This window comes from Mobula birostris, chromosome 12, assembly GCF_030028105.1.
Source record: "Mobula birostris isolate sMobBir1 chromosome 12, sMobBir1.hap1, whole genome shotgun sequence".
NCBI classification, from domain to species: Eukaryota; Metazoa; Chordata; class Chondrichthyes; order Myliobatiformes; family Myliobatidae; genus Mobula; species Mobula birostris.
The window spans coordinates 21953001-21973028 of record NC_092381.1 but is presented as its reverse complement, the minus strand read 5'-3'; the positions used below and the strand labels follow the sequence as shown (position 1 = coordinate 21973028).

The window sequence follows — 20028 nt, the reverse complement described above, 5'->3', positions numbered from 1 at the left end:
GCCTGTACTCGATGGAGTTTAGAAATGAGGGGTGGGGTCTTATTGAGTTCCTATCGAGTTCTGAAAGGCCTAGATGGAGTGGATGTGGAGTGGATGTTTCCTAAAGTTGGGGGAGGGGTCTAGAACCGAAGGGCACAGCCTCAGAATAGAGGAACATCCATTTAGAACAGAGATAAGAAGGAATTCCTTTAGCAAGAGATTGGTGAATATGTGGAATTCATTGCAGCAGATGGCTGTGAATGCCAAGTCATTGGATATATTTAAAGTGGAGGTTGATAGGTTCTTGATTAGTCAGGGCCAAAGGTTAGTGAGAGAAGGCAGAAGAATAAATCAGCCAAGACGGAATGATGGGGCAGATTCGATGGGCCAAATGCCCTGATTCTGCTCCTATGTGTTATGGTTTTATGGTCTTATGAAGTTTTTCACATCCATGCACATTTCCCTTTCTGAAAAATGTACTTACCCATGTTGAGTATTATGCATTTCTGGTGCACCCATAATGTTAAGTGGTTTGTCATGGGAGCTGCATCTAATTATTCTCAATGTGTACAAATTTTTGTCCAATTCTATCTGGTCCACTTTGGATTGTATCTTTCAGTACGTTTAGGTTTATAACATGTGTTTTTAATATTAAATGCAGGTTCAAAATCTGACTGTGCTGCAAATAAACATTTCCAGTGTGTGTCTCCTTACAAGGTGTGGTTCAGCAGTTCATTCTGTACAATCAGTATCAAGGATGATAGAGTCAAAGGCCATTTCATCAAATTAAAGAAGCTTCAAAACAAAGATTAAGACTTGAAAGTTAAATATCTGAAAGACTTGAGTTATCATATCTAAGTTCACTTCCCACTTCCTGTTTTGCAAATCTCTCAATCCACACACGTGGGCAAGATCTTTCCCATTATCAGCTCTCAGCTCTCAAATTGAAATTCCCTTGGAGCGCACTGTGCTTCAAGTGCTCAGTGACCGGCCTGCGACATTTCAATATGCTGGCCAGATCTTGCTCGGCATCATCTCAGTGCAACTTTGCCACGGCAAAGAAGCAGATAATCACAACATAACAAGCCAAGGATGTTTGGGGAAAAGGCTCCAGGTTTTCAGCAGTATCAATTTGGATGCCCATGTTTTACCAGATTTAAGTTTTCCCTAATTCCTCATATTTTCTCCGACTTAAAGTAAATTATTTTATAACTTTTATTGGATAAAGTTTGACTAAACTTTTGCTGTTTTAATCTGTTATTTTTATTGTAATCTAATTCACGTGAGACTACATCCCTAGTTTGTTTGCTGTACTCTTGTGGTTCATTGTTCCAGCCTTCAGCCCTGAGAGCTACCTGTGTGGAACTTACATATCATCTTTGAACACGTGGGTTCTTCCGGGTGCTCTGGTTTCCTCCCACATCCCAAGGACATGCTACACCATAGGTTAAATGGCCTTTGTAAATTACCTCTAGTTGAGTGGTAGGAAAACAATCGGGGAGACAGTAATTGATTGACGTGTGAGAGATTGGTATCATAAATTATAGAGAAATAAGTGAACTAATGGGTTTTGAGGGATTGCTCAGAGCTGGCATAGATTGAGGGCCAAATGTCATAAAGAAATACATCAGCCGTTTTCCTCAAATTTATGTACGTAGAGTCACATAGGATGGAACAGGCACTTTGTCCCAACTGGTCCTTGCCAACCAAGATTCCCATGTGAGTTACTTCCATTTCCCCACATTCAGCCTATATTCCGTATTAATATAGATCACTTCGTAGAGATCTGTTTTTACTTTGACCCAAGAGTCTTTTTCTGTCAATCAGTGTCCAAAAAAAGCCACATTAAACCCACTATGATTCATCGTTATAAAACAATAAAACATGAAAGCTTCCAAGGGGGTTGAATACTTTTTATAGGCACTGTTTGTGTTGTATGTGACTATATAAACTGTGTTTCACACCTTGCGTCCAGGGGAACAGTGTTTTGTTTAGCTGTATACATATGTATGGTTGAATGACAATAAATTAGACCTTGAAATATAAATCTGTTAGTCACAGGCCTAATAGAAATGATTCGCTTCACAATAAATGCCTTTTATTCTAGAGTATTTTGACTTCAGCATTTTAACTTATTTCCTGAAAGGTGGGGTGTGATCTTTAGTGGCTACTCTTTAAGGAAGATTTGAAGGGCATTGTGATGATGCAGAATAGGGTTACCAAATTGGTTCCAGAGATGAAGATTTCAGCTCCTCAGTTAAAACCACCAAAGATGGAGTTGTTTTCCATAAAGCAGCAAAGATGGCGACGCAACGCAGCTCGCAGCGGCCACTCTGGTGGTGATGTCTGTCATTTGTCAAGTAGGGTGCCTGTGCACAATCCTGATTTGATGGAGACGGACGTGAGAGCACGGAGGAACATCTGGTGAAACTTCTGAAATGCCTGCTTCGCTGCTGCTGCTACTGTGTGGTCTGAAATCTCCGGAGGGGAAAGCCCCGAGTCCTCGGCTTTGCTTGTTGCTCGGCGGCCGGGGCAGGGTCCAAGCGCTCGGCAGAAGATGGTGCTCGGAGAGGCTGTGTCGGAGGCTCGAAATTTTCAGAGTCCGCTGCGGTCGGGTGCTTCCAGTGGTGCTGCATCGGCAAGTTTGCGGTGCTTGGAGGTTCCTGGCGGGGAGAGTTTCTCCCTTCTACCGTCTGCGTGAGATGATGAGGCTATTGGGACTTTGAGACTTTTTTTTTACCGTGCCCATGGCCTGCTCTTTATCAAATTACGGTATTGCTTTGCACTGCTGTAACTATATGTTATAATTATGTGGTTTTGTCAGTTTTAGTCTTGGTTTGTCCTGTGTATCTTGTGATATCATTCTGGAGGAACATTGTATCATTTTTTAATGCATGCATTTCTAAATGGCAATAAACGAGGACTGAGTGTCCTCATAATCTTAAAAAAAAGGTGGGGATGTGTTTGAGAAGCTCAAGGGCATGGCGTGTTCTGTTTAAAAAAAAAAAGGTTTTCCACTTTGAAGGTAGTTCAAAGACCAGGGGCATAGAATCAAAATGATTGGCAAAAGAAATGGAGATGTGTGGGGAAAAACTTTAATGCAGAGTGTGGTTGTGATCTGGATCTTGCTGTTTGTAAAAGTAGTGGAAATGGGTATGGTTTTGCTGAATTATGCCATAACATCCATTTTAAAACAACATATTTGCTTCCCTTTTAAGAATACGGTGTGGGGATTGTGAGCATAGATTGCAACACTTAAAAAAAAAAATGACTCCATTTGAGCAGCAGAGTTTGTTTAATCACTAATATGGGAGTTAAAATCATCAAAATTTACATTGGAGTCGGTTCGCGCCTCAAAGGGAAATAATCTTTGAAAGGCTACTGAGACAAAATGAGGAAATGGGATATGGGTTGCTGGAGACTTGGTGAGTCAAATGGTGGACTTCTCTGCCATCATTTCTATTCTATTTTCAGTGTGGAGCCCCTTAATAAATTAAACTTGGAAATTCCTCCTTATGGGGTGAGCTGTAGCTCTCTATCATAGTCTCTATGGCCTCATGCTACCACACACTGTGATATGTGGCATTATTTTTAATATATATTCTTCTGAATACACATTTTAGTTTACAATCACTTTGCATAATATTATCCACTTTATGGGCCTGGTAATTTGACTCTTTTTTAATATAATTTTTATTGAGTTTTCAAAATGATTACATAGAATGATTCTATGTAATCATTTTGGTAATTTGACTTTTGAATTGCAGTCACATTCCTGGGAAATTTACGTAGCAGGCCTTTCCAAGCTAATGTAGCCTTCCTGAGCTATATTACCTAGAATACACAGAATTCAATTGGAACAACTGCAACCTGACCAATCTTACTTGCTGTGTGGGAGGATCATGTACAGATGCCCTTTTGGAGATGTTGGCTTCTGCTGAAGTTCTGGAAGACTGGAAGGTGGCTAATGTTGCATTGTGGAAGAATGGTAGCAAGGATTGACGATTGGCTGACTGACATGAGGCAAAGAATGGGAATAAAGCAGGCCTTTTCTGATTGGCTGGTGATTAGAGGTGTTCCCCAGGGGTCAGTGTTGAGCCCATTACTTTTCGTTTTATATATCAATGATCTGGATGATGGAATTGATGGCTTTGTGGCCAATTTTGTGGATGACGAAAAGATAGGTGGAGGAGCAGGTAGTGTTGAGGAAGGACATAATCTGCAGAGGGCCTTGAATAAGTTTGAAGACGGGTTAAAGAAGTGGCAGATGCAATACAGTGTAGGGAAGTGTATGGTAATGCACTCTGGTAGAATGAATAAATGTGTAAGCTGTTTCCTAAATGGGAGAGTATTCAGAAATCAGAGGTGCAAAAGTACTTGGGAGTTATAATGCAGGGTTCCCTAATTTGCATGATGGGCTGACTTTAATGGTGAGTCAGTACTAAGGAAGGCACATTCATTTTGAAAGGATTAGAATATAAGAGCAGGGGTTTATTGTTGAGGCCTTTGTAAAGTGTTTGTCAGACAACATTTGAAGTATTATTGTAAGCCCCTTATCTAAGAAAGGGTCTGTTGGCATTGGAAAGGCTGCAGAATGATCCCAGGAATGAAAGGGTTAATGTCTGAGGAACATTTGATGGCTTTGGGCCATTACTTATGGAACCATAGTAGGATGAGGGGGTATCTTATTGAAACCAGCTGAATATTGAAAGGCCTGGATAGAGTGAATGTGGAGAGGATATTTCCAGTAGTGGAGGAATCTGGAACCAGAGAGAATGGCCCCAGAGTCAAAGAATATAGAAAGGACAAGATAGAGTGCACATGTAGAGGATGTTTCTTACAGTGGGGAGTCTCAGACCAGAGGGTGCAGCTTCAGAATGCAAGGACACCCCTTTAGAACCGAGGGGAGGAGGAATTGCCTTAGCCAGACACCGGTGAATCTGTGGAATTAATTGCCACAGATGGCTGTGGGGGCCAAGTCATTAGGTATATTTAAAGCAAAGATTAATAGGTTCATGATTAGTAAGGGTATCAAAGATTACGGGGAGAAGACCTGGAGAATGGGGTCGAGAGGACTAATAAATCAACTGTGATGGAATGACGAAGCAGAGGGGCTGACTGGCCTAGTTCTGGTCTTTTGTCTTATGGTCTTTCAAAATTTTGTATTTTCCTTCACTTCTGAGGCAGGATTCCCCCACACAAATCCATACCATTTCTGATCAACCCCTGCTTTTCCTATTTCTTGTATATCCTATTATATACATATATCCTATTTCTTAGAATGTCTTTCCAATAATTTCCCTACCGCTGACTCACTGGCCTTTTGTTATTCAGCTTATCCATGCTACCCATCTTAAATATAAGAATGTTAGCAATCCTCCAGTACTTCACTAACAGCAACAAAGATGCAAAAGTCTTCATGAACACTAGCGCTATTTCTTTCCTTTCCATGGCAACCTGAGAGAGATCTCATCTCTCCCAGGGATTTATCAGCCCTTGCTTAACATTTTGCATGGGAGCAGATTTGTTGATTCAGTAAATGGGACAGAAGACACCAACCGTTGGTATAAGTTTAATTGTTTATTAACTAAACAAAGTCAAACATTCAAGTTAGACAGGTGCATGGTGCCTTCATCTTGCCATGTTTACCTTTCACTATTACTGAAACATGGTAACCCTGATCACTCTTTTAAAGATAGTTGTGGTTATTAGAAATCAATCATCTGACAACATCATTGCAGAAGGTTCTGAAGGCAATATCAGACCCAGCCATCTTTAGCTGCTTCTTCAATGACTTTCCTTCCATCTGCAAGTTAGAAGTGGGTCAGGGGAAAGTTCTGTGAAAGATGTACACAAAGCCTGATTTGCAATACTGACCAGGCACTCTGGATGGGAACTAACAGATTGGGTGGGAAGAAACTGTCATAAGTTGAGATTCATATTGACTAATTGTGCAATGAAGTCATGGAGAAGTTGCAAAGGAAATTTGAGAAGTTATCTTTGAAGATGAAATAAAATTTCCTGTATAATCATTAATATCTGAGGATGTCTCGAGGAGAAAAATGTTAGATTGCTCATAATGTTGCTGGAACGTTGATCTGGTATGGAGGGGAATAGACTTCTAAGAGATGGTTAAGTTCTAACCATTGGATTTTGTTCATGGGGCATCACCCAAGTTTTAATATTCTGGTTGACAAAGTAAATAGGCAATAAGGAGGGCCTTTAAGCAGCAAAACAGAGAGGAGTATTCTACAAACAAAAAGCCACAAAGAAACAGAACTTGCAATAGATAACACAAACACAAGGAGATCTGCAGCTGCTGGAAATTCAAGCCACACACATAAAAAATGCTGGTGAACGCAGCAGGCCAGGCAGCGTCTATAGGAAGAGGTACAGTCGATGTTTCAGGCCGAGACCTTCATCAGGACTAACTGAAAGAAGAGATAGAAAGAGATTTGAAAGTGGGAGGGGGAGATCCGAAATGATGGGAGAAGACAGGAGGGGGAGGGCTGGAGCTAAGAGCTGGAAAGTTGATTGGCAAAAGGGATACAAGGCTGGAGAAAGGAGAGAATCATGGGACGGGAGGCCGAGGGAGAAAGAAGGGGGAGGGGAGCCCAGAGGATTGGCAAGGAGTTATAGTGAGAGGGACAGAGGCAGAAAAAAGAGAGAGAGAAAAAAAAATAATAATAAATAAATAAATAAGATGGGGTACGAAGGGGAGGTGGGGCATTAACGGAAGTTAAAGAAGTCAGTGTTTCATCTGGCATGAAAAGCTGAGTGGAGTTTTCTTTTTTCCTCTACCTTAATATTATTATATGTAAGATATTTTTTCATTGAAAGTAATATTTTTAATACATTAAATCACATTTTTTCCAGCCATTTTTGTGTACCCATGGTTATCAAAGATATTTAGAGACAGGGCCATTGGGCATCCATGGTCTGAGCCTTGAGTTCTGTTGCCTGAACCAACTTGCCTCTTGTAGGTTTTCCACTCTGTGGGGCAATTATCCGCAGCAGAGTCTCAAGTTTGAGGCCCCAAGGGTTGGCATGGCCAGGGTAGTTGAATGCAAGATGTTCAGCTGAGACACAGACTGACTCATTATTCTGAAATGATTAAAATTGGTGGTCCTCCAAGAACAGTTCGAGCTGGTTGGGAGAAATGATGAATGGAGTTTTTGGGCATCTGTGTTCAAAAATATTTGCTAAAACTCATGGTCCATACTCCCTGTAGCAATGAGGTCTTAAATCTTACTCCAAACAGAATCACAGAAGTGAGGGTCTTGGCAAAAGAGCACAAGAGCTTTACCAAATTCAGAATATTCAGCTGTAGAGAGGGAGTCCTACAATTAGTTAAGGGAACTAGTATTTTCCAGAAGTTAGCTCTGCTATTGGTGAAGTTACATACTCAAAAATGCAGAGTCTTTGAGATTTTGATCAATGATTTTGTGTGAACTGCGATCACACCAGTACACTCCCAAGCTCGGTCTGGTTCTTGTTATTCACCACCCATCTTAAAATGCTGCCAAATAACCACTTCCCTTGACCAAAGCCCAAGAAAGTTGGGTCTTCTACTGCTAACACAAGGAACCAACACTACTGTGCTACAAATTTGGGTGCATTTTGAGAAAAAAGCAATAAGACCACACTGGTGAAATAATATTGAGCAAGTTCAACTTTATGTCTCTGGCATTAAAATAGAAGCTGGCAGGAATCTTTCAGTTCACAGATACTAGACTATTGGGAAAGCATTTCAAGTGTATTATCTCTTAACACCAAGCAAGCATGAATGGTTCATTAAAACTTGGATTATACCGATGTATGTCAGTCCATACCAAGTATCAGTGTGCTGCTGGTATTTAAAACAATATTTAAAAATAAACATGAGATTTTGCAGATGCTGGAAATTCAGAGTGACACACACAAAATGCTGGAGGAACACAGCAGATCAGGCATCATCTATGGAAAGGAATAAACAGTTGACATTTCAGATTGAGGCCCTTCATCAGGACTAGAAGGGAAGGGGAAAGAAGCTAGAATAAGAAGGTGGGGCAGGGGAAGGAGTACACGCTAGAGGGGGACAAGTGAAGCCAGGTGTGGGGGAAGATGGATTTTTTTAAATGTAATTATTGAAGTAGTCCTTACAATGGTTATGGTCTATTGTACACATATGGAAATGTTAGCAGCTGTATATTTGCAAAACCTTTTGGCAAACAATATCCTATTATCTGCAGCAGAAATGACAAAACATTGGGGAGTCTTGGAGCCATTTCTGGTTCCATGGATTGATTTTGATTTGTAATTTTCACTGGGTGATGATCCTCTGGTTGTTTGCCAATGCTTACTGCTACCATAATCTCTGATAGCCGAGCATCACTGTAGCCTATGGATTCATTTGTGAGGTACTGTATGAACGATGTGGTTACTCGTAGATCTCCATCGAAAATGGTTGCTGAGATGAAACTCCGAGGATCATTGCTATCTGAAAAGAAACAGCATAATGAAAAATTACAATAAAGAAAGCTATTTTTTTTTCTATAGAAGATTTACATTTGTTTATACTGTTACTTAGAGGTATAGAAGTCTCCAACTTCTGATAATTTTCCCTTTCCTCCTCCCCTCTTTAATTCCCCTCTTATCTCATCTGTTATCCTCACTTACCAATCAACTCAATTTCTCCAACTTCCTGTAATTTTTCCCCTCCGCCTTGCCTCCTGTTCATTTTCCCACTTTGGCTTCTTACCTCTTCTCTTTACCTGCCTGTCACGTCCGCCTGGTGTCCCTCCTCTTTACTTTTCCCACCCGTCTGGTTTCACCTATCACCTTCTAGCTATACGCCTTGGCTTTCCCCCACTTTTTTTATTCTGGCTTCCACCCCCTTCCTTTCCAGTCCTGATGAGGAGTGTTGGCTTGAAACATTAACTGTTTACTCATTTCCATAGATGCTGCCAGACCTGAGTTTCTCCAGCATTCTGTGTCGCTTTGGATTTCCAGCATTTGTGGAATTTCCTGTGTTCTGTGATGACCACAACTTTAGCCTGCATATAGTGAAACTGCATGTACATCAGTAAGGTCTAGGGTTTTATTCTGTGCTGAGATAGTTGTCCTGCATGTTTCTGGTTAGAGAGAAAAGTGGTGCAGTGGCTCAATGATACTGCAAATAAGCTTCTCACTATCATTATACCTGTCACAATCCCAGGGTTCTCCCTAGGCCTATGTAAAGCAAGGATGTTGAGATGATAACCTTGCCCAAGTAATGCACACTGAGTTATTTCCTACTGATAATCCCCATCTTTTAGGAAAAGTCCAGAGGACTGTAATTATAGATTAATAGCTCCTATTCACCAGGATTTGCTCGTGTCTGGAGCTTCAGATTCAGCCATAGTGAATCTTTAGTGCTGTGGTGTGAATAGTATTACCTCTGCTAAATTGCTCTTTTTTTGCTCCCTCCTTCCACCACATGCATAACGGACTGGGGCAGTCTCCTTCAGGTAAGTAATTGTATATGTCCCCAGTCCATTCTAACTGGTGCAATTCATACCACTTGCATTTGTATGAGTGAATCTTCCACTGACAACAATGTAATCATTCTCATTACATGTCCATGGTTTGTATGAAGGTTAGATCAATTTTACATGGCTAACCAGTGAGTGACATTTTGTGTGAATTTAATCTGTAATTCCTTCCCATATAGTTGGATTTTTTTTTCAAAATATGTTCATGCACAATCAAAATGATTGTCTTGTGTACTTATCCCTCTTTGGGATAAAGGGCTTTTTTTTAACAACTGGATACTTGACTAATTTACTAATGTAACAAGAATTACTTCTGTGTAGAGTGAAAAGATTAAGAATCTCGGCACGCTAACATCTTTTGCATGTATTCTCCCTGTTTGGATTTCTGGTTAGATTGTGAGTTTCCTTGCATTGTTGTGTGCTATTGAGAGAGAATAATTGATATGTAATGGACATTTTTCCAATTCTAATCAGTTATTCCTTAGAAACTGGGATTTTCAACACTTTCTTAAAATTATTTTTTCTAGCAGTATTAAGATATCCGTGTTTTCAAAGTTTAGATCATACTTCCAGCTCTAACGTTGACTGAGTTTGAGTGAATTTATTGTCAAATTGCTTCCCAAGCAGTATGGTATTTTATTTCCCTCCAATCATTTTATAATTGTCTTGCCCTGAACAAAATAATAACACAGCAAGTCCTGCTTGTAGTAACCTTTTATACCAGTTTAGTTGAGAAAAAAGTAAAAAGATGTGTATCTGGGCTGGTAGGAGTGGGGAAGGAATGTGAGGGGAATGGGTAAAAGCAGATTTGCAATCATATGGAAAGAGAAAGGACTGGATTCCGGGTGTTTTAATCCTTTGTCTAAAGAGGTCTGATGAAGCTGTTCCTTCGGAATTGTAATCTATGTATCTGCACCACACAACTTATGGCAAGACATTTGGGTTCTGTGAGTTTATTTCTTTCAGGCCATTAATGTTTACAGTGATAGACCAATATAATTACGTTCATATCTTCATCAGAACAAGGGAAGGGGAGCTGGGTGTTGTTCTGTTTACCTGTGATTGGTTAGCTGAATTCAAGGCATAGTTTACTTGCAGTTACCTGAGATACTCAAATCATTTGATCAAAGGCTGTTTGATTGGTGAGTATCCAGACCAGTGGAAGCATGACACAAAAAAAAATGGAAGTTGGTTATTTTGGAGAACTTCTCTGAGGAAAGTGACTGTGACCAGAAATGTTTACTGCAACGTAAATTTTAGGTTCATTTCAGGTCTTTCATTATATAAAATAATTTGTAGTTTAAAAATTGTGAAGAAGGTCAATAATAATCTCCTTTTTCAACAGGTCATGTGCCTAAAAGGGCAGAGGGACTTCTCAGACCGACACACTTTTGATCGGATCCACATTGTGAATCACATCGCTGACGATGACTCATTCCACTCCTCTGATGAAGATCTGATTCCAAATACTCTGAGGGTTCGTGGTCTTCGGGGTGTTCCTCACCATTTTCACCACCTCAGCAGAAATGTACAAATGGAAGCTAATGATAAGGACAGTGAGGACAGTACAGACAGTGACAGTGAGGATACAGCGCTGCATCCTTGTCACTACAGCCAGATTAGTCATCAGAATGTCTGCACAAAGGGGCAGGACCATACGGAATCTTTCTCCACCACCGTGTGACCATCACTGTGAATGTGAGGCTTTCTGGTTCATGTCAAAGACCAGATGGGCTCCAGTCATTCAGACTTGAATGCAGTTTTCAGTCTTGCCTGCTGATTAAACTAAAGGGACTGATATGAGAAATTACATGGGGGTCTACCATTGAAATAGTGGAGACAAAGCACCAGATTTCATACTGTATATTTTGTTTTGGAAGGGGGGAGGGGTTGCAAGGAGGATGTCATTTTACCTGTTCTTTTGTCTGCCTTAATCTCTGCCAAAACCTTTCCCAAATAATTGTTGCCAGATGCTAAAACAAGAGAGGTCTTGTAAAATGGACAGGAAATGAGATATTGACAGTATTATATACAGTATCTTCATTTGTCTTCTTAAACTTGAAATACACACTTCCTAATTTATTTAGAGAAAAGGGGGTTTTTATTTTCCCTTTGCTTGATACTTCAGTCAATGGAATTGTGAGCTCTTGGGATAATGGTTGATTATGGAAAAGATGCATCATCTTGTGCAATATTAATTGTATTTTATGCTAAAGAGAACACATTTTGTTTTTTTATAAATGTACCATGACAGTCGTACTGATCTTGTGCCCTTAAGGCAAGGCAAGTTTGGCCAGGAGTCTGTTGGTCAGCGATCCTATTTGAGCATTGGAGTACAAAAACAAGCGATTGGAACATGTTAAGGACACAGATTCACTGTATGGTATATCATGATCTTGCTTAGGGTCCCAGCACAACAATCCATTTCTTCAAAAAATTACTTTTTTAAGTAAAAAAAAATCAAATGCTGAGATTGCTGTTTATACATTCACCCATTTTTACCCATTTTAGTTTATGCTGAGTTTTCATTTGAAGTGTCTGATACAAATAGTGATGTACCAGTGATATGTGTTCCAGCAATATCTAATTTTACATGCTAATTTGCTATGACAGAGAAATATAGTTGAACCTTAATATAACTATGTTTTATTCTTAACTGAGAATGCATAGGATTGCATTTCTGTCATTGTGTAAATCAACCACTTCAGAATTGGGGATTTCAACATAGGCATGGACTGATTACCGAGTTTATACCATTCGAGGAAATGCAGAAACACTATCAGGAAACTCTGTTATGCAGAAATAAGAAAACCTCCTCAGAAAATATCTTTGTTAAATATATGTTAGCTCTGCTTGGCAGTTGTTAACACTAGCTTTTTCACTTCACTAATGAGAATGCTTGTATAAACACTATCAGTGCTTCTCTTTTAACTATAAATTATAACAGAATTACAATAAACTTTTCACAATTTTAATGGGATTGTACTGTATCTTCTTTATGTGATTTTTCCATTACTGATATAACGGATTATTAAAACTGAAAAGGGAATGCAAATTATAGACATTGTTCCATGTTTTAAAATTGTAAAATTCCTCATGACCGCAAATAAACTGTTGGTATCTTTCACCAGGAAAATTCTTATGTGGCTAGAGATTAATTTCACAATTACTTTAGGTAAATTGTTTTAATGATTTAATTTATCTTTAAATTTTTTAAAGATTTCTAATCCTTGTTACTAATTTATACTCAAATAACTGAACCCGTAGTTTGGTGCTAGTGTTCTGTTTTTATCTTGCTGAGAAATGATATATACACTGAAGGAAGTATTTTAGCAGAATCTCGTTGAGGCATAACAAAGTGTCACCTGAATTTCCAGCAATACATTCTGAATTCAGTGGAAGTGTACATTTTTTTCAGTGGAAGTTTGCACTCAGTGGCCTCTCTATGTACATTTCAACACCTTGTTAATATAAATATCTAATCAGCCAATCATGTGGCAGCAACTCAGTGCATAAAAGCATGCAGACATGGTCAAGAGGTTCAGTTTTTGTTCAGACCAAACATGAGAATGGCGAAGAAATGTGATCTAAGTGACTTTGACTGCTGATGCCAGATGGGCTGCTAATCTCCTGGGATTTTCACACACAGAAATTTCTATGGTTTACAGAGGATGGTGCAAAAAACAAACAAACATCCAGTGAGTGGCAGGTCTGTGGGTGAAAATGCCTTGTTATTGAGAGAGGTCAGAGGGGAATGGTCAGACTGGTTCAAGCTGACAGGAAGGCAGCAATAACTCAGATAACCATGCATTGCAACAGTGGTGTGTAGAAGAGCATCTCTGAATGCCCAACAAGTTAAACTTTGAAGTGGATAGGCTACAGCAGCAGAAGACCAGACCGGGTCCCACTCCTGTACCTGATGAAGTGGCCACAGAGTGTATGTTCACAGGAGTAGTGTAGACAATTTCTCCTTCAAACAAGTATCTAGCAGCATCTTGTTCAGGCATAACAAAATTTCACCTGCATTTCCAGCAAAGCATTGAGAATTCAAAGGATATTTTGTATATTAAGTATATATAACTGGTCTATTATTTATTTCCACAGTACATTTCCATCTGTCAATTTCAATGTAAAAGTAAATTATTCCCCAAAAGTTTTCACTTTCTATATTGAACATTTTCCAAATGTAGTTTCTCTACTACAAAGTTTCTAATAAGCTTCACCTTGTTGCTGCTGTTTCTTCCGATTTATTTTTCCCTTTTGAGATTTACGTTGGAAGCGGGGTCATTCAGTTGTTGTATAACGTTTGGTATTTAACATCAGGTATATTGGTACTTTGAGTTTCCTGCTCCCATTTGCCTGTTATTCTGTGATCCTTCACCAGATGATTTATCCCTGTCCCTGAAGTGACGGGAAATGATACCCATAGTCACAGAGGCCAATAAAGTGCACTTTTTTTGGATCAATCTTGTTCCAAGTTTGAAAGTTCCAATATTTGCAAGTTGCTCTTGCTTGACAGAGGATGCTTTATTTCCTGGTGCCAAACTCTTAGTATAATTTAAAAGATACTGGGCCTTGTCCAATTCAGCAAAAAGGGCATCATTACTTTTGGCAGGCTAGCGCTGAAGTGAAGGGGAGGTCGAAGGAAGCCACAGAAAGACTTATAGGGAGATTGTGATTTAGTGAACAACACCTACTAAAACACAAAAAAGGTTGCAGGTTGTAACAATACTATTTATGGTAAATCAAGCTAATCACCAAGTGACGGGTTGAAATTAAACTATCCTCCGTTCATTCTGACAAAACTGTTACATTTTCTTGGGAGAAGTCCATATAGTTTTATTTTTTAGTTCTGATTCCTGGGTTCTTTAAATAAACAATTTCTGCATAAATGTGTCTTATGAGTAAATCTCCATTACAACTGATTGATATAAGTGAATTGTAAGAATTTCCAGTATTTGCAAGTTGGTCTTCGGAATCAGAATCAGCGTTATTATCACCAGCATGTGACGTGAAATTTGTTAACTTAGCGGCAGCAGTTCAATGCAATACATAATCTAGCAGAGAGAAAAATAATAATAAATAAATTACATATATTGAATGGATTTTTAAAAAAACATGCACAGAAATACTGTTTTTTTAAAAAAGTAAGGCAGTGTCCAAACATTCAATGTCCATTTAGGAATCGGATGGCAGTGGGGAAGAAGATGTTCCTGAATCGCTGAGTGTGTGCCTTCAGGCTTCTGTACCTCCTGCCTGAGACTCCCAGTGAGAAAGAGGCATGCCCTGGGTGCTGGACGTCCTTAATAATGGACACTGGCTTTCTGAGACACCGCTCCCTGAAGATGTCCTGGGTACTTTGTAGGCTAGTACCCAAGATGGAGCTGACTAGATTTACAACCTTCTGCAGCTTCTTTCAGTCCTGTACAGTAGCCCCTCCATACCAGACAGCGACGCAACCTATCAGAATGCTCTCCACAGTACAACTATAGAAGTTTTTGAGTGTATTTGTTGACATGCCAAATCTCTTCAAACTCTTAATAAAGTATAGCAGCTGTCTTACTTTCTTTATAATTACATTGATATGTTGGGACCAGGTTAGATCCTCAGAGATCTTGACACCCAGGAACTTGAAGCTGCTCACTCTCTCCACTTCTGGTCCCTCTATGAGGATTGGTATGTATTCCTTCGTCTTACCCTTCCTGAAGTCCACAGTCAGCTCTTTTGTCTTACTGACGTTGAGTGCCAGGTTGTTGCTTCAATGAATCAGGTGGTCGTGTGAGTCTTTTACAGTAACTATACCTCATGATCTATCATGGCATCTGGTCAAAGGTCAGTGATGTTGTAAACCCACAGAGAATGTTGTGCCTTGTTTTGTAGCATGCTGAGAGTTTATACAGATGCACAAAACCCATGATTACTTCTCAATAAGCTTTTCAACCTGAAAAAAGATCTATGTGAATTTTAATTGTCACAGATAAATACTTCAAAGTATAAGCTATTTTTCAAAAGAAAACTTCATTTATCTAACCATCTCCCATAATATCGGTACTTTTAGTTTTATGCTTTCTGTTACGCCGCTGGCATTTAGGGCAGCAATGAAGGTCCTCCATCTCTGGCGGTGTTCAGGACTTACTTCATCGTATCACTAGCTTCCTCTCGGTTTCCACTACCGTTTGTTGTGCACCTCCCAGGTAGAAACTCAGGAATACTGTCACACTCAGATGTAGAAGGATTCTTGATAGCTTTTTCCATAACAATTTTGCTTGACCAGTCAGGGTCGTTAGCCCTGAGCTGAAACCCTGAACCTGGAGGACTGGTGGGCCACTCTTAGTCTGGCCTCTACACTTTGACCTGTTTGGCATGGGTGACCCTACCAAGAGCCAAAGCCTGACACCAGCTAGCATAGCCCTCTGGGTCATTGAGGCACGCAATCCTCCAAACCAGGACAGAGCCTGCTCCACCATTCAAGAAGATCATGGCTGATCTGGCAATGGACTCATCTCCACCTACCTGCCCTTTACCCATAACCCTTAATTCTCCTACTGTGCAAAAATCTATCTAACCTTGTCTTAAATAAATTTACTGAGGTAGCCTCCACTGCTTCATTGGGCAGAGAATTCCACAGATTCGCCACTGTCTGGGAAAAGCCTCCTCATCTTCATCCTAAATCTACTCCCCTGAATCTTGAGGCTATATCCCCTAGTTATCGTCTCACCTACCAGTGGAAACAACTTTCCTGCCTCTTTCTTATCTATCCCTTTCATAATTTTATATCTTTCTATAAGATAAATCATGCTTCTGAATTCCAGCGAATACAGTCCCAGGTGACTCAATCTCTCCTCATAGTCTAACCCCCTCATCTCTGGAATCAACCTGGTGAACCGCCTCCAAAGCCAATATATCCTCCCTCAAGTAAGGAGACTAGAACCGCATGCAGTACTCCAGGTGCGGCCACACCAGTACCCTGTACAGTTAGAGCATAGCCTCCCTGCTCTTAAATTTAATCCCTCAAGCAATGGCCAACATTCCATTGGCCTTCTTGATAGCCTACTGTACCTGCAAACCAACCTTTTGTGATTCATGCACAAGCACTCCCAAGTACATCAGCATGCTGCAATTTTTTGCCATTTAAATAATCTGCTCTTTCATTTTTCCTTCCAAAATGGATGACCTTCCATTTACCTGCCAGACCCTTGCCCACTCACTTAACCTGTCCATATCTCTCTGCAGACTCTCTGTATCTTCTGCACAATTTGCTTTTCCACTCAGTTTAGTATCATCAACAAACTTAGATACACACACTCGGCCCGTCTTCCAGAGCATTAATGTATATCGTGAACAGTTGTGGGCCCAGCACCAACAAGTGAAGCACACCACTCACCACTGATTGCCAATCAGAGTAACATCCATGTATCCCAGCTCTCTGCTTTCTTTAGTTAGCCAATCGTCTATCCCTGCTAATACATCACCCCCAACACTATGCATCCTTACTTTATGAATAAGTCTTTTATGTGGCACCTTATCGAACGCCTTCTGGAAATCCAAGTAAATAATGTCCATCAATGTTGACATCACTGACCTTTGACCTGATGCCATGATAGATCATGAACTACAGTTATTGTAAAGGACTCCTACAACTACTTCCATTTGATTCATTGAAGTTTATAGACCCATAGAGTAATGTGACACCATTATTAACACAAAGGAAAATTACAATATTTATCTGTTGCACTACTAATTAATGCATCTCTCATGCTAATACCAAGATTTACAACATCCCATTATCATACATAGAATTACCAAGCACATCTTGAGTGCCTTAAATAATCTGAAAGGCAATTCCAGCCTTGAGTAGAAATTATTCATTTTACACCTGTGGTGCTGTACTTTGGGAGGACAATGGAGAATTTAGCTCACCTGAATCATGCTGACCAAAATATCCATCTAATCAAGTCCAATTAGTGTCTAAGATGGACTCATTAATCACAGTTAACTTACTCTGTCCACGTTGGCCAAAGCAAAGCTGCGCAAGCTAATTCCATAACCCTGTCTGTAGCTCTGTTTGTTGCAATATTTCAACAGTTCGGTCAGGTGTTTACTACATACAGAGCCCCAGCACTGGGTCTTGAAGGGTCTCAGCCCAAAACATTGACAGTTTATTCCTCTCCATAGATGATACCTGACCTGCTGAGTTAGAAACATAGTTCCTCCAGCATTTTGTGTGTGTTGAACCAGGTGAAATTATCGTTCCTCAACTCTCTTCTAATCCAATAAATCACCTTAATTTATCTCCCGTTTTTTGCTGAAGGGATTGGATCTTTCTCGTTTATACCATCTGGGCATCTCATCTTTTTTATACACTTCCACTGGCTCATCAACAGTTTGTCATTTAACAAAAAACAAACCATCATGGTCCCAGCAAGAACTTCATAAATCTACCCCGAGTCTGTCCTTTTGGGTGCAGTCTTTCATTGATTCTATTGAGTTTCATGGATTTACTGTGTATGTCTGCAAGAAAACTAATCTCAGGCTTGTATATGGTGACACATTGGTGAAGATAGAGCAATTGATGTAGTGTATATGGATTTCAGTAAGACATTTGATAAGGATCCCCATGCAAGGCTCATTCAGAAAGTAAGGAGGCATGGAATCCAAGGAGACTTTGCTTTGTGGATTCAGTATTGGTTTGCCCATGGAAGGCAAAGGGTGGTTGCAGGTGTTTCATATTCTGCATGGAGGGACAGTGACCAGTGGTGTTCCACAGGGATCTGTTCTGCATTCCCTCCTCTTTCTGTTTATAAATAACCTGGATGAAGAAGTAGAAGGGGGGGGGGTAGTAAGTTTGATGATGACACAAGGTTGGGGGTGTTGTGGATAGTCTGGAGGGTTGTCAGAGGTTACAGCAGGACGTCGATTGGATGCGGAACTGGGCTGAGAAGTAGCAGATGGAGATCAACCCAGATAAGTGTGAAGTGCTTCATTTCGGTAGGTCAAATTTGAAGACAAGAATATAATATTAATGGTAAGACTCTTGGCAGTGTGGAGGATCAGAGAGATCTCAGAGTTCATGTCCATAGGACACTAAAAGCAGCTGCTTCTTAATAGTGCTGTTAAGAAGGCATATGGTGTGATAGCCTTCATCAATCATGGGATTGAGTTCAAGAGCTGAGGTAATGTTAAAGCCATTTCGGACCTCGGTCAGACCCCACTTGGAGTACTGTGTTCAGTTCTGGTCACCTCATTACGGGAAGGATGTGGATACTACAGAGAGAGTGCACAGGAAATTTACAAGGATGTTGCCTGGATTGGAGAGAGTACCTTATGAGAATAGGTTGAGTGAACTTGGCCTTTTGTTCTTGGAGTGACAGAGGATGAGAGGTGACCTGATAGAGGTGTATAAGATGATGAGGAGCATTGATCGTGTGGATAGTCAGAGGCTTTTTCCCAGAGCTGAAATGGCTAACATGGGGGGGGGGGGGTGCATAGCTTTAAGGTGCTTGGAAGTAGGTACAACAGGGTTGTCAGGGGTAAGTTTTTTTACGCAGAGAGTGGTAGGTGTGTGGAATGCACTGTCAGCGACAGTGGTAGAGGTGGATACAACAGGATCTTTTAAGAAACTCTTAGATAGGTACACGGAGCTTGAAAAATAGAGGGTTATGTAGTAGGGAAATTCTAGGTGGTTTCTAGAGTAGGTTACATGGTCGGCACAACATTGTGGGCTGAAGAGCCTGTAATGTGCTGTAGATTTCTGTGTTCTATGTTATATATACTGTATGTACTTTGATAATAAATTTACTTTGAACCTTGAACTGCACTCTCTCTAGTGTGATCTTATCTCTGTGTAATATGCTATCCAAAACTCGAGTTATCATCTGGCCTAGTAAACTTCTAGCATGTCTTCCCTGCTCTTAATCTTGTGTCCCTGTTACAGTGATCAAATTTCATATGTACCTCTTTAACAGTTTTATCTACTTATATTCATGTTTTCAGGAATCATTGGACATCCACTCTTAGGAATCTTTTATTCCTTTTCTGTACTATACCTCATAATGTATATTTCTTGCCTTGATTGAATGCCAGTCTTTGGTGACTATCTCCTGCCGGTGGATCAGGACCAGAGTGATGTTGGAGTTACTCGAACTCATGACTGCACTGAAACCAATATTGGTACAACAAATTTTATCCAACTTCCATACATTTTTTGTAGGCTTTGTCTTCTTCAAAAGTATTTGCTTAGATTGATAACTCTCATCCAGCTCACACTATTGGTTGAAGAAATTTGTTCCATATGGAATGTATCTTCAGATGCAGCAGACAAATGTTCAGCGGAAGAGAGAGAGGGCATCCCATCGTAATTTAAAAACCCTCATTTGTTTCAAATAGGCTTAAAAGCATGCTGCAAAATGACTTAATTAATTTTAAAACAAACAATTAATATCTGATAAACCATCCTGATAAAGCAAAGGATTTTATTAATAGCTATAATTTACTATGGGTGAATGGACATTTAAACTAGTCCACAATAGCTAATATT

General features: G+C 40.0%; 1 protein-coding gene across 6 annotated transcripts in view; it reads left to right on the top strand.

Moving 5' to 3' along the window:
* Positions 1–12609, top strand: part of LOC140205777 (ecotropic viral integration site 5 protein homolog) — a 276394-nt gene extending 263785 nt beyond the window's left edge. For 5 of the 6 annotated variants that reach the window (XM_072273435.1, XM_072273433.1, XM_072273434.1 and 2 more), the window contains one exon: positions 10837–12609. In XM_072273435.1, the coding sequence (XP_072129536.1) occupies positions 10837–11175 (339 nt within the window). In that variant the 3' untranslated portion in view covers positions 11176–12609. The remainder of the gene's footprint in view (positions 1–10836) is intronic. The other variant, XM_072273437.1, reaches the window with a different exon arrangement.
* Positions 12610–20028: the final 7419 nt, after the last annotated feature.